The following is a 26713-nucleotide window of genomic DNA, read 5'->3' on the forward strand; positions in this document are numbered from 1 at the left end:
CGCTACGTCTCCGTCGTGGGTTTATGTTCCACGCGCCGCGACGCCCTTCCACGTGTCGCATGGCTGTGTGTTTCCTGCTTCTAGCAGTGGGAAAGGTGTAGGGAGCTTATCGTATGCCAGCGGTGTAGGGGAATCGAGCTTGACAAGTATTGGGCCCCAGCAACCCGTCAAAGCCCACAGTGGAAAACTAGATGGGCCCTCTCTGAGTAGATTTTCTCGGGCTGATGACGGGCCCACTTTCGATGATGCATTTGGGCTGGATCTTCACCTTAGCTTAGCCCCAGCAGCACCGTAAGTTTTTAGACATCGTAATTCGTCACAAATCCGTCGCAAATTTATCAACAGTCGGACTTTGTAAATTTTCAAATTTATTTATTTATTTTTTTCTCAAGGAAAATGCACCGTTATTCTACTATATTTTGGTTCCGACTTTCAGGATTCCACATTGTAAAAATATTTAATTTCCCGCACTTTGATGTACATACATTTGTGAATATATATCTCTATATATATAAATACATCCTAGAATATGCCAAACTAAGAAAACCTGAAAGCCAAAAATAGATTAGACAATTAAATAAATAAACCTAGATGCTATAATATATAGTTGCAAAAAATTAATTCTGAGCCAAGTGGCTATTGTTAAGTACTCATTATCAATCACTTTCACGATTTCACAAAATAAGACACGATTTTGATTCGAAAGTGTGTGTGTGTATTTGATGTAACAAAATTATTAACCACTTCATTGTAGCAAAATTTGACTAACCGTACGTACCAAAGTGAGACATAATTTTGATTCAATCAAATAATATAAACTGGAAGCGTAATTATTAACTACTATTCGTCATATAAATTAACAGGAATTAATTACTCTCTAGGGGGCAAAAAGGGAAATTAATGTGGCCGGCTTAAAATAAGTTGAAAGTTGAAACAACAGCTTGAAAGGTGGGAAAAGAGGAGAATTAGTTGGGAAAATCATAATGAGTAGTGATCGTGAAAGTAGGGTTTCTTGGCAACCAATTGATGGTATGTATATGTTTGAGGAAGCTTAGCTTACGTGTAAGCACGAAAACAAGATAATGCATTTCCAAGAATCAAATCATCAGCTAGCTGCTTAATTTAAGCTGCCCATGAGAAAAGCTTTTTTAAAGTAGAGGGTGAAATCGTCAAATTGGCACCTCCTTTTCGGTGCAAAGTGAGGCTTAAAAATTGCTAGTATGTGTGAAAGTCGGTGCTTTTGCTCATTGCATGCCTCTTCATCTTAATTACCTTTATACTCATGAATCAAGTGTTGAAATATTAAAAGTTGTTTAGTGCATATTGCATCATGCCATGAGAGTGGAACCACATTGGTCAAAAGACACTAGCTAGAGTGATGATAGACACCCAACCAGCTCCTCCATCCCCTAATTATTATTCGTTATAACTTCAAATTTGTACATATATTTTGTTGACAAATAAAAAACTTGAACGACTTATAAGTCACAATGCCTCTTCTCCCTAGTGAGGTGTTTTTTTATGATAAAATCGTGAGTTTCATGCGAAACTATATTGGATAAATTGGTCGTAGAAAAGTAATATACGAGGGCGTTAAAACAAAATGCATATATTAGTACGTATATATGGTGCTTAGATTGAGTTTCGATTATGAATGAGCTAGTACTAATGACCTTGATATATAAAGTTATTATATTATCAAGTGCAAAAGTATATGGTGGAATAAATTAGTAGGATTAGTTTGGATATATAGGATGCTTTTCTTGTCTTTTCGGAGATATTTGATGACAAATGTATGAATCTTGGTGAAGAAGAAGAAGGAGGAAGGATTTGGAGCACAATGATAGATTCTTGCAAACTTGTGGACTTGAGGAAAAAGTTGTCTTCTTCCCAAGATCTTTTTGACAAATTGAGACATACTAAGTGGTTGGGCAAGGCAAAGTTGAAGAAAGCTATAACTCAATCCCACATTTCCCACAACTTTGCCTGAAAGAAATTGTACTAAGTTAGCTGTGGGTTGGGGCCCTATAGGGTTTTTTCTTCCTATGTTGAATTGATGTGTGGACAACCACTTCATATGAGTAAATCAATCAAAAACCCAAACTCTCTCTTTCTCTCTCCCCCCAACAACTTTGTTTGTGGGTTTGGACTTAGAGAGAGAAGAAGTCACCTTCCACTGCAGCTTCTATGTACAAATATAGAAGTTAAAGCAAAAGGGACCGATCCTTATGCCGACAGTACCATCTTCTGATCCAAAATTCTGATGGTGGTTAACTTTTGTCTCATTTCTAACATTTGGTGGGTGAGAGCTAGTTAGCTAGCTATAGCTTCCTCATAGTCAGACAATCATGCCCATGTATCATTAAACTCTGATTTTGATATTTCATTTGATCATCATCCCATCTCTTTTATATTAGAAAATCAATGTTTCATTGCGTATACTTTAATATTTAATATTTTGCTGTAATTATTGTTTAAGGCGAAAAACCATATCTCACGCCCCGATTCCTTTATTGTATAAAATACAAAATAAAATATTAATTGTAAAGTAAAATATACATATGAACTGACTTAATGATCTAAAGTACGTGGTGGGACATTTTTTCGTCCATTAATTTAAGGTCTTTCGATTATTAGTACCATTGGTTACAAAAGTCTTAATTTTATAGCTTTTAAAAAAATAATATTTTTTGTCTTATAACATTTTTTAGTGAGATATTTAATAAAAATTGCCACATGATGGTTAATTATATGAGACTAAAAGTGAGAATCTCGTAACTAATAGGACTAAAAGTGTAAAATTCTTAGTGGCTACATGCTTATTCAATAAAAATATCTAAACAAAATGTGTCATAGGAAAACCATTATTTTTTAAAAGTTCTAGGACCAAAAATGATAATTCGATAACCAATGAAACTAAAAATTTTAAAAAAAAAAATTGGTAACTCGATAACCAATGAAACTAAAAAAAAAATCTAAGTTATAAGACGAAAAATATTATTTTCCTATACATCCTAGATGAATTAATTCTTGATAATGCGTGCACACTTAATTAAATTCATTATTTGAGTGAGAAGACTATGTACCAAACTTGATTTTTGGGATCATGAGTAGGAGGAGAAAACACTAGCCAACTCTAAATATGACAACCATCAACTTGATGTGTACAATGATGTTATAAGATTCTTATGAAGCCAATCACATGTTTTGTTCCACTCATTCTCACTTGCATGCATGTGTGCCTTAATTAAGATTAATGTGCACTGTCACGGACTCGAGGGTTTTGTCTTTTGAGTAAATTTTGGCACTGATAATGGATCAAATTCCTAGGAGTACGTTAAGGTGGTTCAACAAAACTAGAGGCTCAAACCTCATTATCACACTCTTCTTCATAATTTTTATATGTGCATTTTTCTTAAATGCAATAATGACAACACATTAATCAATCCTAGTACTTCAATCGGTGATTAATAAGACAGTCCCATTCTAAAGTTTGGTCCCCCATCATCATCATAACATGGCTGTTCATCTATAAATTTCTGAAGCGTCTCTGAAAATTTTCAATTTCAAACAATCACAAACATTCAACAACTAGATTTATCGGACATTTTTAAAGTAACTTTCTTTTTAAAATAAAATATAATTTTACACTATAATTAATTATTACAATTAACTGTTGTTTCTGCAAGCAACGTCAAAATATTTGCTACAATTAAAAATTATGGTAATATTTTGACTATATGTAGGTAAAACCATAGCAAATGTTTATTAACCATAGTCAAAACTTAAATTTTTGCATTGATTTTGTATGATCATAATAGATAGTATTGATTTAGTACGATTTTTAAGCTGTAATGATGTATAATGTAAGGAATAATCATTTTTTCTCTTGGAGAAGCAACAAAGTGCACATAGGCATATAAGTTTCTTACAATATTTTATTTTCTTACAATATTTTATAAGTTTAATATATATCTTATAAAATGTTATAAAATGATTGGTAAAAGCTGAAACTTATTATTTCGATCTTAACTATATTATAATTGATCTGGGATGTTTTTTGTTGCTATCTGGCAGCCTAATATATATTATCTTTATTCAAAAAGAATTCAAGAACTTATATTTAAACAAAAACCAACAATGATTAATAAATAATTAAGCTTAAAAAATATCTGATAACCCCTAGTAACTAATTATAAGATGTATCAAACTAATTTACCCAAACAGTCTCAAACTCTAATCTAAAACATTTATCAGTCTGTATTATTTAACATACGACTTATAGAACACTAAACATTTCTGATGCGATATTGAAATTGCTTGTGATGGTACGTACTGCTGTGTTGTCGCAAGCTTATATAGATGAATGAAGGGTCAATTAGTTTAGCTTATTTAATGGTTAAAATGGTGAAAGATAGAGTGAATCTGTGTGTCCTTTTGCTTTCATAAGCCTCTTTCAAGTTTCTCTTTGCAGACTAAAGGTTAAGTCTGTAGGCCACACGTCCTCTATATCATATTGCCATCATTAACATTTCATTTATTTTCAATAAGTTTTTTGATGTGGACCTTTTTATTGCATCGTTCATATGATGATTATACCGAACGAACAACATTAATTTTCGGATATAACTAAACAAATATATAAAAGGTCTAACAATAATTTCTTCAACTTATATACTGTTGGAGTTTATGAAATTATTTACAGAAGTAGGAATCCAGAGCCAGTTTAGAGTTCTAGCTTCGGAAGCAGTGGATTAGCAGAGTAGGGTTGGGGCCATGGACAATGGAAACCGAAACTGTACCCAACTGGAATGCCAGAAACTTGATTGTTTCTCCTTCTCATGCTTCACGTGCATATTAAATGCACACTCTTCTCTGTGTAACTCATTAGACATTGGTGAATGCCTTGCATATTGTTTGTATATAAATAATTTTCACGTACTTGTCATTATCTTGCAAAAAAACAAAGTAGATATTTGTCGATTATCTGACTGTACAGTGTATTTGGCACTGAATGTAACATCTACGGAATTTTTCTTATTCAAATTAGGACGTATGAATGGTTTCGGACACTTTGTCACTCATCCGTATCTAATTTAAAAGAAAATAATGTATTTATATGAATTTAAGATTGTAAGGAAGAGGTATAATTTGAGAGAATACTTCGGACAATATTATCATTTTAAGAGCACGATTGTAAGTTTGCTGACTTGGTGAGTAATCGTAAGTGCTTCAGGCCAATTTATTTGGGCCATAAATTTTGGTGAAAGCTACAATACCATAAATTCTGCCCCTTCGCCATAATGTTGCCTGCACGGTTGTACGTTTACAGGCATGGGGTTGGTGACTGCTCAGATTGCAGATGATTACGGCCGGGGCTGTTTCAGTATCCTGGAAGGACCCCTACCTCAGGTTTTTCGACACCCTGTTAACTCCTTGAATGTCAATTCAGGAGTCGTTTTCAGTAATAATCCTGGTAGACCAACGTCGTTGCAATGAATATGGAAACTCGAAGAAACTGCTTGCCAGTGTTGACTGTCTGATCGATCTCTTGGATATACTTTGTTCTGGGAGTAAATGTCACAAACATGAGTATAAATGGGATCAGGCACCTACTAGGGGAGATGATATAACTACAGGAGAAACAAATAACATCAATTTTCAAGTTGATGTCATAGGAGATTTTAGTGATACTATTTTCTCTGTAACAATAATAGAACTTCAATTTTGTAACAATCAGTGAGCTTCTTGGCCCTCCATCAAGGTTCCAGGGCAAGGGAAAAACTCGGTAAAGACCCACCGACACAAAGATCTTGTCATAACATAAAAAGCAACTCAAAGTTACAGTTTTAACATTGTGTCACCTGTTGATATTACTTACCTAGTTCACAAGTTAAGTTAGCTAGTTATCGACTGCTGTTTATCAGCTGGTACAATGGACTGAGGCTTTTCAGCAGGCGGAGGGTTCTGTTGTTCACCTGGAACGCCAGGTTTCTCCTGTTGAGCTGGCGTGCCTGGCTGCTCTTGTTGCACTGGAACACAAGGCCTCCAAACAGTTTCCTTTCCGACATCCATTAAGGCAATTCCCTTAGCAGCAAGATCGCTCCTGATCTGATCACTTCTTGAGAACTCTTTGTTTTTCCGGGCTTGCATTCTATCCTCAATCGCACGCAAAATTTCAGCTTCAGTCAATCCCGCCCTTTTCAGAGCTTTATCTTTCAGTTGTTGCAAAACCTGTACCACAGAGTGCCCATTAACACAAATTACAACATTAAAGTCATTGAAAGTGTCACAGGTACAAATATGGAAAAGGTAGATTGGAATGCACCTCCGCATAACTCAAACTGGGAAGCAATCCGAGAACATCCAGGACTTCTCTAACTTGTTTCTCTAAATCAACAAGAGACTTAACAGTGGATAACTGCTGCAGCTTCTGCTGCTTCTTCTGGAAGCAAAAGGAAAATACCCTTAGAAAGACTAATTTTGGTAAGCATCCACAAGAAATGAGAAAGTACAGAGAGAGACTATTGAGTATAGATCCCTGCCTTAAGCATGTTCACAGAACTGTTGACAAATCTCAGAGCTTCTTGAAGAGCAGCATTCAGGATTGTCGGTGTGTGCAAATCATCAGCTAATTTCACTTCAAACTCATTATGCAGCTTACTGATGCAATCTTGAGCGGCAGGGCTGACACGGACTTTGGCGTTTGTTGCACTTTCTTCTTTCAGTGCGGATATTGCATCTTCACAATCTTGCAAAGTCTGCTAGTACAAAAATGACTCATAAAACTGTTCACTAACAATGTCCCAACCTTGAGCACAGTGTGGTGAAACAAAACATGTGATTCTTGACTTTGTTGTACATGCATGCACTCAAGGGGGAGACTAACCACCAAATTTACTGTGCATAAAGCATAATCTATCAAATTAAGAATGTTTGAGCTGCACAACAAGCTCATGCATAACCTGATTGAATTTCCCAAGATATCAGATCGACTGAAACGGAACAATAAACAGACACCATACTTAGTTTCTGCTGCCAAAGGACATAAAACAGAGTAGCTGGTCAAAAGCACAATTCATTTACCCAGATCTAATATGCAGGTCATTTCTCACCAGTTGTCAAACAAAATCTACCGACAATGATCCAAACAAAAACAATGACAACCTTATTGATGTGCAACTCAAAAATAGAGCAATCATTCAAGAGCCTAACAATATTCCATGAGAGAAAATTGGCATATTTTCAACCTGATATATATAGAAAACTGCTTCTGAAGAAATTTCTATCTGTGATATTGAATAATTGACAGGAGAACGGTAGTGAGTCCCCAGCAGGAAATGCCTCAATGCAAGTGGGTGGTATAATTTTGTAACCTGCAAAGGAATATCACGATAGTGATGACCCAAACCAGGCAGAAGGTTCAAAACTACCAAGTGAAGGGAATTAATCTCTCATCTTTTACCTCACGAATGGTGAAAAAGTTACCCAGGGATTTAGACATTTTCTCATCATTTGCTGTAACAAAACCATTATGTATCCAGTAATTAACTTTACTCTCTGAGCAAGCAGCACAACTCTGAGCAATCTCATTTTCATGATGAGGAAAAATCAAATCCATCCCACCACCATGAATATCAAATGTATGTGTCAAGTAATGAGCACTCATGGCACTGCACTCTATGTGCCATCCAGGTCTTCCGGGACCCCATGGACTGTCCCATAGCGGCTCACCAGGCTTTGCCGCCTGCAAAAAAGAATATATATACATATACATATATGTCGAGGCATGAAAGAGTAATTACACCAGAAATCAAACTGTAAAAGTTTGTTCACCTTCCACAAGGCAAAATCAGCAGGATTTCGCTTTCTGTCATCAACAGCAACTCGTTCCCCAGCTCTATTGTCTTCTAGCTTCCGTCCCGATAAAAGACCATATTTTGGGAAATTATCAACAGAGAAGTAAACATCTCCATCAACCGCATAAGCACAACCGTTGCTGATAATCTACAAAAATGAAACATAAATAGCACAAGAATATTTAATGAACTTAGAGAAAAGGATGAATTGAAATGTAGAAAGAAATAGAACTTCTATCTCCAGAAACAAGGTCATAAAGATAATATCCCTACTCGCATGACGTGAGGAAAAGAGATTCATATCCTAATTTCTACATAATTTCCTGTCAAACATAACAAATTTAAAGATGTCTTATTACAATATTTGAGCTAAAACACGTACAAAACATCAAACAAAATTGTACATAACTCATTGTTTGCTTCAACTACTGAAAATGCTTCTGTCCAGATGTATGAACATCAGAATCAAATCATTTTATACAGGAGAGAAACATGTATGTATAATGAGGATAAGAAGAAGATCATGATCTATATAAAATCAAAGAAAAAAAAAGGCGAGGAAAGAACCTGAGCTATCATGTCCTTGATTTGCTGCATATGATCAGTAACACGTGGCTGGTGGGTAGGAAGAAGGCACTGGAGATCAGCCATGTCATTGAGAAACTCTTGGCAAAACCGCCCACTTAGTGCTTTAGAATCCTCCCCAACCTCATTCGCTCTACGAATAATCTGAACATATTACTCCTTTAGGAACCATTACAAAAGTAATCCGAGAATATAATGCCCCCTCACCCCACGGCACTCTATAACCAAGAATCATGCTTCTCAAGCACAATTCATCAAGCATGCATATTAGTCTTTGAATGAAAAACCCAACTAATAAGTTAGATCTGGCATTGAGCATATTTGACATGAAACAGATTGTATGTTGATATCATTGAGAAACAAAAACCAATTCCCCATCCCATCTTCAATTTACTCGATTTATGTCCCATAGATTTGAAGGATCTCTTATTAAGATGTAACACATTCACCAATAAATGCATATCCTTGTTCTGTTGACATCAATTCCCAATTCACTCTCCTTGTCAACTTTGACAGAAATACAAAAATCACCATCATTTTGCAGCAAATTTGAAATTGAACAGTTTATTATCCACTCAGTAGTTCATTGTCTATAAATAATCTGAGCGCTTTAGAAATCAGTATAAGCATCAAGCAAAGACATCTCACCTTGTCATCAACATCAGTGAAATTGCGCACATAAACAACCTCGTAGCCCAAATATTTCAGATATCTACACAAATCAAATTTCAATAAATAAATTCAGATGGAATGCGCATGTAGTATAATATGAAAGCAACACTACTTTGTAGTACCAAAAATTCATACAGTCGCAATAAAACCATCCAATGCAAGTTCAAGAAGAAAATATTTTCCCCTCTCAACGATGAAACTAGCTTCAGCATGTTTGATCTCCATAAATGGGTAATATAATTGAAAATTAGAAAAAATGCAAAAGCAATCCATACAGTCTTATCAGCCTAAAAATCAACTGAATTTTAGCACAAAAACTAGATAACTCTAAGAGTACTCACAACTTCAAGATGCAAAAGCATCATTGTACTTAGCCTGGCAACTTAGGTTTGGCGTGCATTTATCAGTTGGTACTTTCTATCTATGAATCAAAGCAAATTATTGGTAAGATTTTCACAGGTAAAGCCACATTACATCCCAAATGCATCATTGTACTTAGCCTGGAAGTTTAGTTTGGGCGTGCATTTATCAGTGGCTATTTTCTCTCCAAGCATCAAAGCAAATTTCTCATGAAATTTTAACATATAAAGCCTCATGATATCCTGAATCAAAATACATCCATACTTCATCCCCAATTCAAGGAACTCACCATTTACAGCCCACAATTTGTCCAAATTTTCTTTTTTTCCATTAAAGTCTCGCGGGTTACGAAATCCCCAGTATCTATTACCATTGCCAAGCAATAACCAGAAACAAACATCCCTTATCTCCAGTTTAAAACACAAACACAAGAAAAGAACTCAATTTTGTAGATACATCTTCCAAATAAATGATAAAACAAATTCAATTACCATTTATGCACATAATGAACACATACACAACAAAACTATTTATCCAAAAGAATACGTGAATCCAGCTTAATCTCCATAGTTAACCGAACCAATCTAAATAATAAAGTCTAAAATCAAACCTGTAGAGAACATCGAAGGCAACGTAGGCACGCGCGTGGCCAATATGACTAAGGTCGTAAGAGGTAACGCCGCAAACATACATTCCGACTTTGCCCTCAACTATGGGCTTAAAGATCTCTTTTTGCTTCGTCATACTGTTGTACACTTGAAATTCTGGCCTCTTGTTCGCCATCTCCTCTAGAATTAAGGAAATTTGAGAAAGAAAAAATATGTTTTTGATGGATCGGAGTGTCTGGAATCAGATATGACGATTGAAAGGATGATTATTTCAGAGCAATTTCCCTTTATAAATCTGCAATGTTCCTTGAACCCTAAACCCAAAACCGCGAAGATGTTTGAGGCTCTGATGATTTTTTTGAATCAAAAGATGAGATTTTGAGCGAACCCGTATGTTGGAGAGGCAAAATCTGTGCGGCTTTGAGATGGGATTTGCTTTATTTTACTCGTTTCTCATCTCATTAGGCTACTGGTGTTCTGGCAACTCAAGAATCCAGAAACAAAACCCTAATCGTAGGAAGACGATGGTGTGTTTCTATAGTTGTGGGACTTGTCTTTATTATCACGCTGTCTTCATTACAAGGAAGGAATTAAAATCTTGAAAATCCATAAAAAAAAATACTAAAATCTTGAAAATCCAATCTATAATCTTGACATATGATTGTCCTAAAGTTTCCTAAAATTATATTGAGAATGAACAATTTATGTTGCATTAATTGAGTTGCAACTGGCATGCAGTTGTATATAGTAACTGCAATTTATTTTGTAGTAAATCTTTTTTACAAAATTCAATTTTTGAGCTTTGACATTTTTGATATTTTTGCTTAGTTCATTTTACTATACAATTAAAATTTAATCTAATTATTAGATTTATTCCAAAGTATTTAAAGAAATATTAATTTTTAAGTTTTTTACTAATAGTAACATATAAATTACAAATTCTATATTTATTCAAATCAATACATTAATATTATGACACGCTGAATAGCATGTCTGTCCAACTAATACTTTAATTTGACTATCAACAATGAATAAATTATAATTGCTGGCATGAAATGAAACAAATAATCACATAAAGTGAGATAAATACCCACCACACATATGGTAAAATTTGAACCCATAATATTGAACTTGTTTATAGAACCTCAACTTTAGCCTTTTGTAAACTTTTTTATTTTATTAAATGAGAGTTCATTATTGATAAAATTCCAAATCAAATGTAACTAACTCAAGGAAATTTTTTTGGAGATAAATACTTCTTTGAATATTTTGGAAAACAAATATTTTGTAGATAAACGCTGCAAGTCGAGTCATATTTGCCTCGCTCCTATATTAATTATATATGGCAAGAAAGGAAATTGAGGACTTTCCGATCCAAATATCAAAGCTGCAACTAGTGATAGAACAGATTGTTAGATTCATATCAACTATTAGCTGTTGAGTTGTGTGTAGTCTAGAAGTGAAGGAAAATAATAGGCAGTCATTGCATAGCAAAATCAAGCTCTATTTTCTGTATATATTGCAAAACTCTCTTATGAAGAAAATACAAAGGGTATATATATATACAGTGAGACATAATCTTTTCTAAAGAACTAACAAATATTGTTACAGAAATTGATAAAACGGTTGTGTTGTATCTATCTTGTATCTAATAAGATTGTAACAGAATTGTTGGCGACCTCACTATGTGTGACTTCGCGACGTGCTGGATCTAGTGCAACCTCAAGACGAACGACCCGATGTTGTACTTCATTGTGACCGGTTGATGATGTAGCGACCTCACGACCCGCAACCTCTTGGCGATTGGAGGTCGAGTTCTCAACATTAGCTCACTATAAATCAGATTTTATAAAGATTGTGGTTGTTATTAGAATTCGAGGATAGTTTGCAAAGTACATGACTTATGACGCTCTTGATTCTTGTTGTACATTATTATTATTTTTTATCTTGATGAAATTTACCTTTCTACCAAAAAAACAAAATAAAATTATCTTATGTTGTGTTAATTGATGAATTTCAAATTTAAAATAATAAAATAATAATAATAAATCCACTACAATTGTTACTTTTTCCGTTATTACTATTTCACGTGCATTTTTTGTTAGCTTTTAATGAATAATCAACGACAAAGATTAATTATGTTAAAAAATAATATATCGGGGAACTAAAGTTGTAACTCGTGAAATACAGAGGACCAAAAACGTTTTAATAATATTTTAAAGGGACCAAATATATAATTTTCCCAAAATTGGAAATTGAAGGTTTTGTAATTTATATTAATTCAAATCAATTATATAACAAGCTTTTCAAATCTTATTGAAGTTTCAGATATAATAAAAATTTCTAAGAATTACGGAAAATGAAATTTGGCACATCAAAACTCCATTAACAAGGTTGAATGAAATAAGAGCTCCGACCCTAAATCTACCTTAAAAATTTATAGTGAAATATAGATCCCATAAATATTTCTAGCATCAAACTTGGAAATTTCAATTTGTATGCATATTTATTAATGGCGTGTTCCTTACTCTGCACGACTGAATTTATTTATCTAAAACTATATTTTATAAACTTAAATTATGTAAAGTCAGTTGAAATAAATTCTTTTAATTAGATTAGTAATATAAAATAATTTTTTTCTCCAACTTCTTTTTGTATTTATTTATTATTTGCATTATAATAAAAATATTAGGCTATGTATATAGAGTTAATTACACTTAGACCCTATTTAAAAATATATATTTATATTTTTTCTCAATTTTTTTTTGAAATTACGCTTATACCCCTTTGAAATTCTTCTTTTACATCTAACATCCTTCCATTAGGGTTTGAACGAAATTCTATGACTAACAAAATAAATTACATAAATTTTTAGGTTTGTCCATCATTTAATATTTTCATATATATTTCTATACTTATAAATGGATAAATATAATATATATATGTGTATGTATGTGGAGTGAGGTTAACATTATTATAATTTTTTTTTATAAGTAAAAAATTATTACATAAGAATATTAAATGAGGGGTAAAATTAAACATTTATATATTTTTTCTACTAACGTCAATATTTTTCGTTCAAACCCAATGAAAGAGAGTTACATATAAATATCCAACTTTTTAAAGAAATATAAATATAATTTCATATTTTTAATAGGAATCTAAATATAATTAACTCTCAAAATATATTTTCCTTAACATAATAGTAGACACCCGCTCAAGGCAAACCCCTTAAGATAAAAGAGCGACTCAGTTGTAAAACGATTTAAATTGCATCAATGGGCCAATGAGTTTACGTGAAAGTCGCGTTTCGGCGCGACTTGCGCACAATTTTCCTTTCCCCCCTCACCTGCCCAAACCCAAATCAAAATAAAACCCGAATATTCAAGAAACAGACCCGCAACTGCAACCGCAACCGCAACGGAAAAAGGTCGAAAACTCAAACAGCTTCCCCTTCCCGGCGATTTTCTCTTACTATATATCATCAAGAAACCAGGCAACAGAATAGAGAAAAAAAATCCTTCTCCTCCTCTTCTGTTCCCTTCTTCTCCATTGTACAAATTCTTCCATTAAAATCCCAAGAACGGAGCTTTCAGTTTGTGAGTGTGCCCGGAATTGTGGATGAAGGATTATGGCTATGGGGATAGAAAGATTGAAGGCGCTCCACAATTTCACCTTGCCGTCCGAGCTCCGCTGGGGGAATCGGCAATTCCTCCGCTGCATGAAGATCAACTCCAACGGTCAAATCTCACCCCTCCGCCGCTTCACCACCACTAATTCCTATTCCTCTGATCAACACCAGCAAAACAATTATGTCCAACAGCCCCGCACCACCAGAGACAGAGAGAGAAGACGGGAGAAAGAGTCGTCTGCTGAGTTTCTGCATGGATCTCACAAAGTAGGGCCTAGTCCGCCTCCGGCATCGGATGGCTGTCGGAGATTTGGCGACGACGATGATGGGATTGCCGCCATGAGGGAGAAAGTGATGTTCGATCTCCAAACGGCGACAGATAAAATGAAAGACGCGATTTTTAAGGATGGGCTTGAAGAGGGCCAGGTGTCTGGTCCTCAGTTGCTGCGGACGCCGTCTGCGGCTGCCGCGGTGGAAGGTGAGATATGCCGGCCATGGAATTTGAGGACAAGGCGTGCTGCCTGTAAGACGCCATTGAGTGGGCTCGTCTTATGTAGAAATGGTGGTGCTACCGTCGTCGGCGCCGAGAACGACAGTGCCGGCGGGAAGGGTTTGAGGGTGGATATCCCAAAATCCAATTTAGTATCTTCCCAGATGAGGGCTGGCTCAGCGGCAGTGGCTGACAACTCGACGCGGCTGAGGAGCGCCGACAACTGCTCGGCAGCGTGCGGCGAGAAGAGGGAGCGAGCGAAGTTTTCGGTATCGCTTTGTAAAAGAGATATCGAAGAGGATTTCTTGGCGATCGTAGGTCACAGGCTGCCACGCAGACCAAAAAAGAGAGCTAAGATTATTCAGAGACAATTGGATGTAAGTTCATTAAAATTCAACACCTCATTGATCACAAATTCTTACAGATGATTTGTTCGTCAATTTTTAAAATCACTGTTCCATTGATTCTTTTTTCGTTTTATGGAATTTTCGCAGACGTTATTTCCTGGAGTGTGGTTGATAGAAGTTACACCTGATATGTATAAAGTTCCTGAAGCTGCTCCATAACAATGAAGGTGGACATTGCAGCTTGTATGGAATTTGAGGAGGCTTTTTTCCTTCTTAAAATGGTTTATTGTCAAGGATGGACTAATCGGGAGTTATACAGCACCAGCATTATGAATACCAAATTCGATGAGAATCTTGAAATTCCTCCGGTAAAATTTGGAGTTAAAGAAAGGCTCAATTTCTCGGGAAATGCTAATTTTTGTGCAGTTCTGATTCTAATAGTTCATAATTTTGTTTTCTCATGGAAATAAAACTGGCATAGTTCGTAGTTGGATAGGTTGGTGGCCGTTTTTCGTTCGGTCTTTCTTCTTTTACAATTGAACAGAATGCTTTATGAATCCAAGTTTATTTCTTAATAAAAGCTATTCTTCCTGTTTGACCCCAGTTTGTTCTGCTCATAGTGTGCTTGGTGTTATAGACGCTAGTGAAATGCAATTCTTGAGTGTATGCTTGCAGCAACATTCAGATCTTCTCCATTTAGCTGATTACCTGCGTTATCTTAGGAAAATTTGAGATGGAATTCATAAAGGCTGCTGAGTGGTAAATTTCTAGTGCACCAGACTGAGAAATCTCCAGTATGCTTTATCTCTGTTTCTCTCCAACGCCACTCGGAGATATTGTTTCTGTTTTCTATCATATTTAACATGACGGTGCACCGTTAAAATTAAATCTTTCAACCAGCTAGTTTGTGCTATTGGTGATCATGAAGTATTGCCAGATTTCTTCTCCTTGAACAGGTTCAATATCTATTGAGAATTGTGGATTATGATTCCCATTCAACTATCTGTCCTCATCTCCACCGACATTAAATACGAAGCAAAAGCATCAAAATCATCTTCTATAGCCGAACAATATTGAAAATTTTCATCTGCATAATATCCATACCACGACATTGTATGTTTCTCTTCTTCAATATTTGGAAATTCTTTCTATCTTAATTCTTTCACTGCTCTTGTTGTCATGATTTCAGCAACGCTAGTTGTGAAAATCAAGATCACAGGACAGAGGCAGACCGAGGAGAAATCGTTCTTCCACAATGTTCATATATTGGTTGCTCTGAGCTTTCATTGGGAACTTTGAAATTCAATCCAAATTCTATGTGCAAGAACTGATGATGCTCATGTTCTACTTCTTCGAGCATCGACATTTTCATACACCAGTGGCTGAGGTGTTTTCTTGATGAGCCCCATGCCTCAATTTTGGTGGAGCCGCTTTGTTATAGATTAATTTAGGCCATTCATTTTGTGCGCACACGTTCAACCTATGCTCTATTAACTCTTTCTACACCATTTTGCTGTGTTACTATAAGATTTCAGAAAATGCGTTGCTATAGTATTCGGTACAAATATTTTCATAAAACGAATAAGCAACACGTTTTTGTTTAATCAAGTTGTAGGTTCAGTTTAAACAATTGAGCAGAAGTGCTACAGAGGTTTAAATATAAATCACATATTTATATCGGTGTATGGTTTGCTAATGAACTAAAATTCTTGTCCCATCTTGGACTTGAAATATGAGAATTTTTTTTATAAATTTCAACAGCGATTTGACTATTTAATGAATGAAACCGAACAATATATAGAGTATGATGAACAATACAAGAGATGATTACCACCACTTATCATTAAAATTCTCAACATAGATATGCTAATAATTGTTAGAATTCAACCAATAATGGTAGTGAAGTAATAAATTTATCATCACCCTTGCTCTTATCAAATTTTAATTAAATTTCATTGATATTGTCCAAATAGCCCTCCTAGTCATCCCTACAGAAACACATAGAGGACAATGGAAGTGAGTCAAGGACAATGAAGGTGAGTCGTGTATATACAAGAGTTGAGCATTGTAGTTCACCAGTCACCATCAGTCATGATCTGATATATGAGCTCAAATTGCATTGGATGCCATGGTCATATTACAATAATACTATTATCTACCTTTATAGCTATGCTAGCTACTATCTAAACATTTATAGAACATTGTGTATTATCTACAGGAAAGAAGGCCCTACACTTATCCAACTTACTTCTTTTAGTCCTTTATCAAAATTGTCTAGTAAATGTTTTTTTGGATAAACTTAAACTCTTTGTCTTGATCTGATTATAGAGTTTAACAGTAGCCTGGAGTAAAAGAAAGCACAAACAAAGTATTTTATCTACATTATAAGGGCAAATATGTCCATGAATTCCAGCTATATATGTATGTATGTATGTGGGTGTGTGCGCACAGTTCCCCTTCCATAAAATAAGGATGTCTTGTTATAAACTTTTGACTTGTCGATATATGTGAATTATTCTTACTGCAATCATGAAATATCCAGTGAATTAGTTCTATATTTACTGTTTCAGCTAACGAATTATTCTATTACTGGATAGATCTACTTCGTGCAACCAATAATTTCATTAGGTGCATTACTGTACAGAAATATGAACAACTTTGAGCCTTCATTTCTTCTTCTTCTTCTTCTTTGAACCCTTATTGCACAAAAATGAACCAAAACCAAATAGAGTTATAGTACCTTTGCTAATGTAAGTGGGAGGAATGTTCAAAATTGGGCTAATTCCAACTCCATTCATGCCATGTAAACTGCTGTTACTCTTCCTTAGAGAAGGCTTTTTCCATGTATTATTGTGAGAACAGTATTGACTGTTCGCTCTAACCTTTGAATTTGAGCCGTAAGTTGCTGACTCTTTCAACAAGTGCTGCTTTTGAATAACTTTTGGATTTTGATTTGGAGCAGAACTCGTTGAGTTGCTTCGTGTTAGAAACTGTAGGGATCGGAGCAATCCGTTAGTCCTGCCAGTATCGCAGTTCAAACTGCTGCTTCTTCTGAACTGCCAGAATGGTCGTGGCAGTGGTTTATCCTCTTCATCACCATCAGAGTTGTAGGATAGAAACTCGATCAAACGCTTCTTCATCGTGTTATCATTTACGTTTCCTTGTGTTTTCGTTGCAGCTTGTCTTGCCTCACAATGGCCTAAAATTGGATCAGGTTGATGAGTTTCTTTCTGGGGTGTGATTTTCTTGATTTCAACAGGCAGGATTCTGCCGTTGGCGAAGAGCTCATCAGCCGGAGAGATTTTTTCTGACAAGCCTTGACTGAGGCAGAAATTGAAATCTACCGTGGAGTTTGGGAGCAGTGCATTTGATCTAGCATAGTGGAGGAGATCTATTTCTGTGATATCATCAGAGAATGAGAGTCTTGGACTATCCACTGGACTTGAACTTTCTGAGCATATATCAACAGCCATGGTTGTTAATGTTTCAGCAATTGTGAACTGTTGCAAGGAGAGAGGGATTTTAGTTAATGCACAGGAAACAGGAAATTAAATTGAGAATGAAAAAGAGGGATGCCCTCTTCTCTTGCCATGTCTAGTAAAAAGGGTGCCTCATTTCATAATCTGAGGGCAAGAATCTAAGATAGAAGCAAGAATTACTGTAACATCAATGTTTCCGAAACGTATTATGTGGCAACCCACAAGGGTCTACTCAAATCTCAAGGCCTCGCCTTGTAATTAAAATATTATTGGTTCGAAATTCATAAATACATATATTTTTTATTTTAAATTATTGAATACCGATAAAAGTATCAAATAATGTAATAAATTGAATTAGTTAAAAGAGAAATGAACTAAGTTGAAACTTTTAGAGGAATGATGAAATAATTTTTCCGAGAGTTTATTTATGCAATGATCCTCTTGAATTATTACTTATATCACCCCAATATTATGATTCTTGAGCTTGGAAAAATTGGTAGAAAATTGCTAGCAAAGCATCCCACGTGGAGTAGCAAGACAGAGTGCATAACACAAACACAAGTCTGCTGAATTGTCCATTATTCGCGTCTTATCATGTTGCTTGCCTTGACCCCTCAAATCATATTGTTTATAACAAGATATATTTGGCATATCATACAAGAGTTTATTCTTTAACTGACACCATAACTGAAGGACAGGGGCTAAAGTGAAATATTTGGAAAATGAAGAATAAAAATGAAATAGAAAATAAAATGAAAGGACTAACAATGTAATTTGACCTTAAATACTCTACGGATTTCTATTTCCCAGCCGAAGCATGAGGTATAGGCCCAATAGGTCCAGTAGTATTTTATCAAACTTCTGTTCTGTTTACATCAAATGTGGGCCCAACTCCACTCCTATTGGCCCATTTCTTCTTCGTGGCGAAGAAATTTAGATATTCAACTTTCCAATTTTGACCCTTGATTGCCAAGCAAAAACCTTTGTCCTAACAAGAATCTTTGAGCCGGAGAATCTCCCAAATTCACTCTCACTAGGGTTATAATACTAGCTTCCACGCGCATACGCAGACTCTCATACGCACATAGCTTTTCCCAACTTTAGTTTTTTTTTTTCTTGTTTACATTTGAAAGAAGAGCAGATATAATTTGCAGAAGGAGGAGATGGTGGGGAAAAGCGAGAGTGAAAGTGGTGGCGAGAAGCCCTTGGATTTGTTCCTGAAGATTGGTTTAGATGAAAGGACTGCAAAAAACACCGTTGCTAATAATAAGGTTACTGCTAATCTCACCGCCGTCATTCACGAGGTATGCCTTTTCTTTTGCAATTGCGTTGTGTGAATGATGCGTTTGTATGCAATTTATTGTTTGTGCATGTGGGTTATGTTGATATATAGCTGAAGTTTGCAACTTTCTGACGGGTTTCTGGAGAACTTAGAGTAAAATGGATATTTGCTTACTGGGAAGAAGTAAATTTTATTTGGTTTTGGCATAATTTTGCCTACTTATGGTTAGTTTTTTAGTGTTTAATTTGCGTGTGGGCTTCTTTTAAATTTAAATTCATACATTCAAATTTCAATATCCTCCACCGTGCTTCAAGAGTTTGAACTGGATTAGTTTGTTTAAACGAATTGCATATTTCTATACTGGCTGCCTCGGAAAGGCAGGAGTGCTAGCGGAGAATCTGTAGTATGATTTTAAGGGGGTGGTTCTTATGAGAAAAGCAGAAACCTTTACTTATTTCTCGGTACTAGTTTTGAGTCCAGCGATGCAGTCTTTTCCAATTTTTTTTAGTAGACTTGTGAACCTTTTCCTTGCATTTTAAGATGAGATGGAAGTTGAACTTATGAATACTAAAGGAACTGACTTCATCTGAAAAAACATAGACACATGCTTTATGGACTGGCTAGAGGATTGATGGGATCAATAAACTTATTTCGGTTATGTTTTCTTGCTTAAAGTATGTTGATTAAAATGGAAAATAAGTAAACTGAGGAACTTCTGATAAATAAGATTTTTCTATTTACCTTTTACTTCTTTATTCTTTTGTGCTTATATTTCAATTTTACTTTCTTTAACATTTTGTGGATTTATGCTATCTGATTCGTCTTAAAGATTGCTAACTACTCGCAGATGGAATGAGGTTTATATATAGTTTAATATTTGAATATGGTATTGCAGGCAGCTGTAACTGATGGTTGCGATCGGACTGTTGGAAATCTACTGTACTCAGTGAGTTCTCACCTTTTTAGAGATATGTTTATGTTTAGCTTGAGGTCTTCAATTGGAGTGGTTTGCTTCCTCATAATGGCCTTTATTTGGTTCCATGTTTCCTTTTAAGATTGGTGAAGGAAATTCAGATACTTCATTCATTGTGCTTTATTCTGAAAAGAATTTTCAACTCATTGTCATTAAGAACTCACTCATCAAGGATGACACTTACTAATGTTGCATTCCCAATTTATTATTTTTAAAAACTTAATCAAATATTCAGGTTATAATTATTCTGTGCTAAATTTGGATTTCTGTTTGTTTTCTGATATGAATATTCCGAACGGAAAAAAGATTTGATCCTTTTACTTGACAGGTTGCTACGAAATTCCCCACAAATGCTCTTGTGCATCGTCCTACATTACTTAAATATATTGTTTCATCAAAGGTCTGAAGCTCTTTTCTCCTCTTCCTTTTTCCTAATTTTATATTTTTCTATATGTTGACACTTTGATTTACTTTTCAAGCATGTGATACTTACAATTTATTTTGACTTGCATGCCAGTTGATAAATAACTTTTCTACTGGTACAGATTAAAACTCCTGCTCAGTTGGAAGCTGCCTTTTCATTTCTTGCTGCTACTGCTTCTGACAACTTGAAGATTGATGATTTTGAAGCTGCTTGTGGTGTTGGTATGAGACATTATTATTGCATCACTCGTTCTATAAATAATTAGCTTTCTACGGAGTGTTTTTATATATATCCAATCTACATATTGAGTATTTGTCTTGAATAGGAGTTGAGGTCTCCCTGGAAGATATTGAACGTGCTGTTGATGAGATTTTTGAAGAAAACAAAGCTGTTATTATGGAGCAGCGGTACCGGACAAATGGTTGGTTTACTTATTTTGGCTCATTCTAGTTTAAATGAGTAATCCTATTTGGCTATGTTAATACAATAATGGAGGTCTCTTGGGAACTTTACTAGATAAATATATATAAAGGGGGAAGGCTGAGGACTTTGTCAGTTTGGACACTACTTGTGCATATATATTGCTTTTTTAATGAGCTATGGTTGTTGATATCAGGGCTTGATAATTGCATTGAACTGTTATTTTCCACTGTTCTTGTAATTATAAAGGCTTTCATTAGCAGTACTCTCCATAAGCAGCATATTTAATGGAACAGGAACACATATATCTATTCTCATTTGTGCGAATCAGTTGTCTCAACTTTGTACTGTTTGTAGTGTACATGGTCTTTATTTCATCATGGAGGGTCATCTTCATAAACTCCTTATGCTGTCAAAATTTTGTTTAGTTTTGTTTTCCTTGTACTATTATGATGATGACTGGTCACTTTGATCAACTATTTTGGATACAGTTGGTGAACTATTTGGTTATGTGAGGAAGAAACAGCCATGGGCTGATCCAAAGGTTGTCAAGGTAATTATTGCTACCTGCTTCGAACTCTCTCAAAAGATCTCGAATCAGCAAAATAACATTACCATGTCTCTTCATCTACATTATTATTCATTTTCTGATTTGGGGCAATTTCTGGACCAGCAAATCATTGACACCAAATTATATGCGCTACTTGGTGAAAGAACAGCTGCAGACAATGAGAAACCTGTGAAAAAGAAAAAAGAGAAGCCTGCCAAAGCTGAGGTGAGCAAGCTGATTTATGTTAGATTTTTCTTTTGAGTATATGTTATATGAATTTTCTGTTGGTATTTTCAAACCTGTGGGCTTCAATTTCTGTTCTTCAGAATTAGTTACACACCTGTTTTGGATCTGTACTTGTCATCAGATCTATATGGTGCTGAGAGCAGTTTATGGTGTTATATAATTCATTAGTTTAATTTACTTTTGCAAACTATAGCTATATGCTATGGTAATTTTCTTTAACTTGTGTTTGGATTTAGCAGGATAAAGCTATTGTTGAGGAGACAGCTCCAGCAAAACCATCTGAAGAAGAAATCAATCCATTTTCAATATTTCCTTCACCAGAGCAGAACTTTAAGGTAGCATAAACCAGAATATGCCCCTTGCTCTTGTATGAATTGCTTGGCTCAGTACTGGCAAACTTATTGTTTGGGTATCTGAAGTGAAAAGGTCTACGGATCAAAGATACAATCAGATAGAAGTTAAAATTTGCTTGATTTTCTATTTCTCTGAAGGTTGGAAGAAAGTACAAAGAAGATTAGAATTAGACATTAGACTAGAGGCCTATGGCATTGCGCCATGGTTTTGGATTGTTTTCACACGTTAATCACCATGAAATGTCTCCAAAGTATAGTATTAAAAGAATTATAGTGATCTGTGTGAACCCAAATGCTAAATGTATTGACTCCCTTATTTCAGCTTTTAAGTTTTCCTTTGAATTAGGAAATGCTTTTAGCAAGTTGAGAAAGTTAGTATTTGGTGATTTACCCATGGAAATAGTGTCCTCATGATTCATCTCGCCATTTGAATTAAGGGCGGGCTTTGATTTAATATTATGCAACTGCCCCTCTGAATTTTCTGACATGAAAGCAATCCTTTTACCTTTTCGGTACCTAGGTTTTTGGTTTAAATCAATTTATCTGACTTTGGCTGGGTGTGGTGATGTTGCAGTGCATTAATTTGCTGGCAGATGCCAGGCTTCATATTATTTGTTGAAATCTTGTTCAAGATTTTGATATCTACCAATATCAAGTGCCTTAGATCATATTTTATCACAATTAATTTTCAGCATGTACAGTGATTTTTGATACTGAACTTCTGTTTTATGCCAAAAATTGAAGCTTATAACTGCCTAGGCATGCTCCTAGCCACTAGCTACTTCGAAAAGTTATTTCAACTTATTTCATCTGTTCTTGCTGTTCTGGAGGTGCATACAGAAATATATTTCAGTGACCGTCCTGTGCTTAGAGCTTGCAATTCAAAGGAAATACTTGACAAACATTTGAAGGTCACTGGAGGAAAAGTTTTTACACGCTTCCCTCCTGAACCCAATGGATATCTACATATAGGTCATGCCAAGGTGATTGTTTAGCCAAACTTACATAGGTGAGGTTTTATTTGTCTGGATTTCTTGTTCATGCTCTTTATCTGGTACCTGATCATGTAGGCTATGTTTGTGGACTTTGGTCTAGCAAAAGAGAGAGGTGGATGCTGCTACCTGAGGTAACACTGCTTTGTGCGATGTACTTTCTTTTTGGGTTTCTTTTCCTTGAAATGGTTTTCCGATTTGTACATACTTATGTTGGTTCAAAGTTGACTCAGTTAAGCTACTTTTCTTATATCTAGTTTTTAATCTTTCAGTTCTATCTCCCCCCTCTTCCTTTTGGTGTTAGTGTGCCTGCTTTTCAGGGAAATGTGCTCTTCAAGCAAAAGATTGAATTCTTTGGTTCTTTATAGCAGGGGCTCTGCATCAGAGTCAGTTAATTCAGATTATTGTATGTACATATTGTTATACAGTTGTTCAGAAAATAGGTTAGTCTTGGTGCACATACTTCATGCTCAATGTGGAGCTTGCTACTATGACCCCTTCTTGGTTTTTACGGCCTCTAATATCTGATATATGTGTATAGAATTCGGTTTTCTAATAAATCTGCTGCTTTTGGTGTAATTAACGATATTCGTGTGTGACTTTGTTTCTTATGTAGGTAGGTGAAACTTTTTGAGTTTTAAGAGTAAAATTGGGCCTTTGATAGTATTATAATACTTTTTTGGGCATGCTTTTATTCAACTGGGGAAAATGAAGAGCTTCCTTGTTTTCTGAACTTAGTTGTGATATATAGGTATGACGATACCAACCCAGAAGCTGAAAAGAAGGAATACATTGATCACATTGAAGAAATTGTTGGTTGGATGGGGTGGGAACCCTTTAAGGTATAATTCCCTCCTGAATGGTTACTGGTTTACTCTGTGGACAGCATCTAATATGTCGAGTTCTCAGATCACCTACACTAGTGATTATTTCCAAGAGCTCTATGAACTAGCAGTGGAACTAATACGGCGAGGTCATGCTTATGTTGATCACCAGGTAGGTTCTTCTTAAACACTCATCTCATCTTCTTGTTCCAGATTCTTATTGAACTTCCTTGTTGGGCTCTCTGATATTACCTTTGATTGAACCATTCCTGCCATATGACAAGTGTACGTACAGATTGTGGTTGGTAAAGTTGAAATATGACGATATTTTTGCCAAGCTGACTATTGCTCCATTATTGTGCGACATTTAATTGTGGCAAGAATATCTTTGTCATTTAATGCAGACACCCGATGAGATAAAAGAATATAGGGAAAAGAAGATGAACAGTCCTTGGAGAGATAGACCAATTGAAGAATCTCTCAAATTGTTTGATGACATGAAGAACGGACTGATTGAGGAAGGAAAAGCAACATTAAGAATGAAACAGGACATGCAGAGTGATAATTTCAATATGTATGACCTAATTGCTTATCGTATTAAGGTATGTCTTTGAACATGGAAGTCTGAGTTGCTAACCTTGAAAAGTTGCTAATATACTTCTCTTACTACCTATTGTCCAGTTTACACCTCACCCACACGCAGGAGACAAATGGTGCATCTATCCAAGTTATGATTACGCTCATTGCATTGTTGATTCTCTTGAAAACGTAACTCATTCGGTATGTCGTTTGCTTCTACAGTACTTTTCCTGAATGGACATGTGCAAATTTTTCAAAGCACATCCTTTGCCTATGTTTGAATGATGAAAAGTTTATCAGGATTCAGTCTTCCCCCCCTACCGTACTAGCTTTTATGGATTTTCTCTTCACATATAAAAGATCAAGGTTTTCCGTCTCCCCTAAGTTTGAAAGTACTTACCGTTGGTATATGTCATGAGCATTTTAATACACTTTTGTTATACTGCTGTGCTTTTCCCTAAATGTTTGGAGGTCAATTTTTCTATGCAGCTCTGCACACTTGAATTTGAGACTAGACGTGCATCATACTACTGGTTATTAGATGCGCTGGGTCTATACCAACCTTACGTGTGGGAATATTCACGATTGAATGTCACCAACACAGTGATGTCAAAGCGTAAGGTGACTTGAAGTTTGGAAACATCGTGGCTTGATGGTTCAATTTCATGTGCTCCCCATTATATGGAACTGATCCTTTCCCGCATCTTATGGCAGTTAAATCGTTTAGTAACGGAAAAATGGGTTGATGGTTGGGATGATCCTCGTCTCATGACTCTTGCGGGATTGCGACGAAGAGGGGTAACTGCGACTTCAATAAATGCTTTTGTTCGAGGAATTGGAATAACTAGAAGGTCGAATTTGTTTATTGAATTTTGCTTCACAAATATGCTTCTCTTCTCTGTGGTCTCTGATGATTGCATTAATTTCTTTTGCTGCAGTGACTCTAGTATGATACGTCTAGACCGCCTGGAGTACCATATAAGGGAGGAACTGAACAAGACAGCACCTCGAGCCATGGTTGTTTTAAATCCACTAAAGGTTGTGTAATTTTGCACCATATGTTTGTGCTTGTTGGTGGACTTCATTTCTAGTTTGCTCGTCTTTGTCGGCATGCAGATGTTTTAATAAAAAATCTTGTATTTCAGGTTGTAATCACAAACATGGACTCCTCTGTAATGGACCTTGACGCAAAGAAATGGCCTGAGGCTCCTGCAGATGACGCCTCTTCATTTTATAAGGTGCGGTTGTGTTGGTTGATGACTAGTTAAACTTGTAACTTGTCTTCATTTATAGGTGTTTTTTTCTTATTATATTAACTTACATTAATGTGCATCGTCTGTGAATCACTGATGCCCTTTTGTTGCAGTTATTTGATCATCGTTATAGATATTCAGCTCTCAAATGCTATTATTTTTAAGCACTGATGATATTGGCTGATTAAAGTTATTTGACTTTTTGCCTTGCCCTCGTCAAGGTCCCCTTTTCCAAGGTTGTGTATATTGAACAATCTGATTTTCGGATAAAAGATTCTAAAGATTACTATGGACTTGCTCCTGGCAAATCTGTCCTCCTCAGGTGCCTGTTATTTGCAGTCACTTCAATTCTTAATTCATTAATTTTCACATAACACTGAAATATACTTCTTTCCCAACATAGGTATGCATTTCCTATTAAGTGCACAGAAGTGATATTTGGTGATGATAAGGAGACAATTCTTGAGATTCGTGCCGAGTATGATCCCTCAAAGAAAACCAAACCGAAGGTACTCCAGTTTCAATCAGTTGTTGGTAAAATATACGAGTGAGATTCTTGAACTTTCCCTCATTAACTCTGGCAATTCTGTTCCTCAGGGGGTTCTGCACTGGGTTGCAGAAGCTTCACCAGGGGTCAATCCACTGAAAGTGGAAGTCAGATTGTTTGACAAACTATTCCTTTCTGAGGTTGGAACATTTTTTGCCTCGAGTCAACTTTTTACTACATTCGAGCTCTAAGGCTTGTGACTTGCATCAAAATGTGTTTTAGCACTTATTTCTGTTTCT

At 35.6% G+C, this 26713-nt stretch overlaps 5 protein-coding genes across 6 annotated transcripts in view; 3 read left to right on the top strand and 2 right to left on the bottom strand.

The window, feature by feature from the left end:
- Positions 1-431, top strand: part of LOC105160750 (zinc finger protein GIS3) — a 1153-nt gene extending 722 nt beyond the window's left edge. The window contains exon 2 of the mRNA XM_011078231.2: positions 1-431. Coding sequence (XP_011076533.1) covers positions 1-295 — 295 coding nt within the window. The 3' untranslated portion in view covers positions 296-431.
- Positions 5671-10676, bottom strand: LOC105160761 (cysteine--tRNA ligase 2, cytoplasmic-like). 2 transcript variants are annotated; one of them, XM_020695018.1, is made up of 9 exons: positions 10087-10676; positions 9093-9156; positions 8427-8588; positions 7837-8007; positions 7466-7747; positions 7251-7376; positions 6546-6761; positions 6329-6442; positions 5671-6234 (listed from the first exon to the last, which is right to left on the bottom strand). In XM_020695018.1, the coding sequence occupies exons 1-9, from the start codon at positions 10257-10259 to the stop codon at positions 5899-5901; spliced, it is 1644 nt and encodes a 547-aa protein (XP_020550677.1). In that variant the 5' UTR covers positions 10260-10676; the 3' UTR covers positions 5671-5898. The 2 variants fall into 2 exon arrangements, with proteins under 2 accessions (XP_020550677.1, XP_011076541.1); XM_011078239.2 differs by having other exon boundaries at positions 6329-6445; positions 10087-10673.
- On the top strand, positions 13371-15234 carry LOC105160775. The gene is made up of 2 exons (XM_011078260.2): positions 13371-14582; positions 14700-15234. The coding sequence occupies exons 1-2, from the start codon at positions 13716-13718 to the stop codon at positions 14769-14771; spliced, it is 939 nt and encodes a 312-aa protein (XP_011076562.1). The 5' UTR covers positions 13371-13715; the 3' UTR covers positions 14772-15234.
- LOC105160785 lies at positions 16994-18289 on the bottom strand. Its single transcript, XM_011078275.2, has one exon. It carries the CDS (start codon positions 18023-18025, stop codon positions 17219-17221), a length of 807 nt encoding a protein of 268 aa, XP_011076577.1. The 5' UTR covers positions 18026-18289; the 3' UTR covers positions 16994-17218.
- The window catches only part of LOC105160794 (glutamine--tRNA ligase, cytoplasmic), a 9126-nt gene continuing 1423 nt past the window's right edge, over positions 19011-26713 (top strand). The window contains exons 1-21 of the mRNA XM_011078286.2: positions 19011-19335; positions 20209-20259; positions 20615-20686; positions 20832-20931; positions 21036-21131; positions 21622-21683; positions 21804-21905; positions 22166-22261; positions 23110-23262; positions 23350-23405; positions 24023-24113; positions 24181-24267; positions 24500-24697; positions 24777-24875; positions 25164-25295; positions 25389-25525; positions 25613-25712; positions 25820-25912; positions 26149-26249; positions 26331-26436; positions 26525-26614. Coding sequence (XP_011076588.1) covers positions 19195-19335; positions 20209-20259; positions 20615-20686; positions 20832-20931; positions 21036-21131; positions 21622-21683; positions 21804-21905; positions 22166-22261; positions 23110-23262; positions 23350-23405; positions 24023-24113; positions 24181-24267; positions 24500-24697; positions 24777-24875; positions 25164-25295; positions 25389-25525; positions 25613-25712; positions 25820-25912; positions 26149-26249; positions 26331-26436; positions 26525-26614 — 2163 coding nt within the window. The 5' untranslated portion in view covers positions 19011-19194. The remainder of the gene's footprint in view (positions 19336-20208; positions 20260-20614; positions 20687-20831; positions 20932-21035; positions 21132-21621; positions 21684-21803; positions 21906-22165; positions 22262-23109; positions 23263-23349; positions 23406-24022; positions 24114-24180; positions 24268-24499; positions 24698-24776; positions 24876-25163; positions 25296-25388; positions 25526-25612; positions 25713-25819; positions 25913-26148; positions 26250-26330; positions 26437-26524; positions 26615-26713) is intronic.

This window comes from Sesamum indicum, linkage group LG1 (genome assembly GCF_000512975.1).
Source record: "Sesamum indicum cultivar Zhongzhi No. 13 linkage group LG1, S_indicum_v1.0, whole genome shotgun sequence".
NCBI classification, from domain to species: domain Eukaryota; kingdom Viridiplantae; phylum Streptophyta; class Magnoliopsida; order Lamiales; family Pedaliaceae; genus Sesamum; species Sesamum indicum.

Coding starts and splice junctions, on each gene's coding strand:
- LOC105160775 (XM_011078260.2), top strand. CDS start 13,716: ATGGCTATGGGGATAGAAAGATTGAAGGCGCTCCACAATTTCACCTTG. Junction 14,583..14,699: donor TTATTCAGAGACAATTGGAT/GTAAGTTCATTA, acceptor GAATTTTCGCAG/ACGTTATTTCCTGGAGTGTG.
- LOC105160785 (XM_011078275.2), bottom strand. CDS start 18,025: ATGGCTGTTGATATATGCTCAGAAAGTTCAAGTCCAGTGGATAGTCCA.
- LOC105160761 (XM_011078239.2), bottom strand. CDS start 10,259: ATGGCGAACAAGAGGCCAGAATTTCAAGTGTACAACAGTATGACGAAG. Junction 8,008..8,426: donor TCAAGGACATGATAGCTCAG/GTTCTTTCCTCG, acceptor TCATTTTTGTAG/ATTATCAGCAACGGTTGTGC. Junction 6,762..7,250: donor CAGTTTTCTATATATATCAG/GTTGAAAATATG, acceptor TTGTACTAGCAG/ACTTTGCAAGATTGTGAAGA.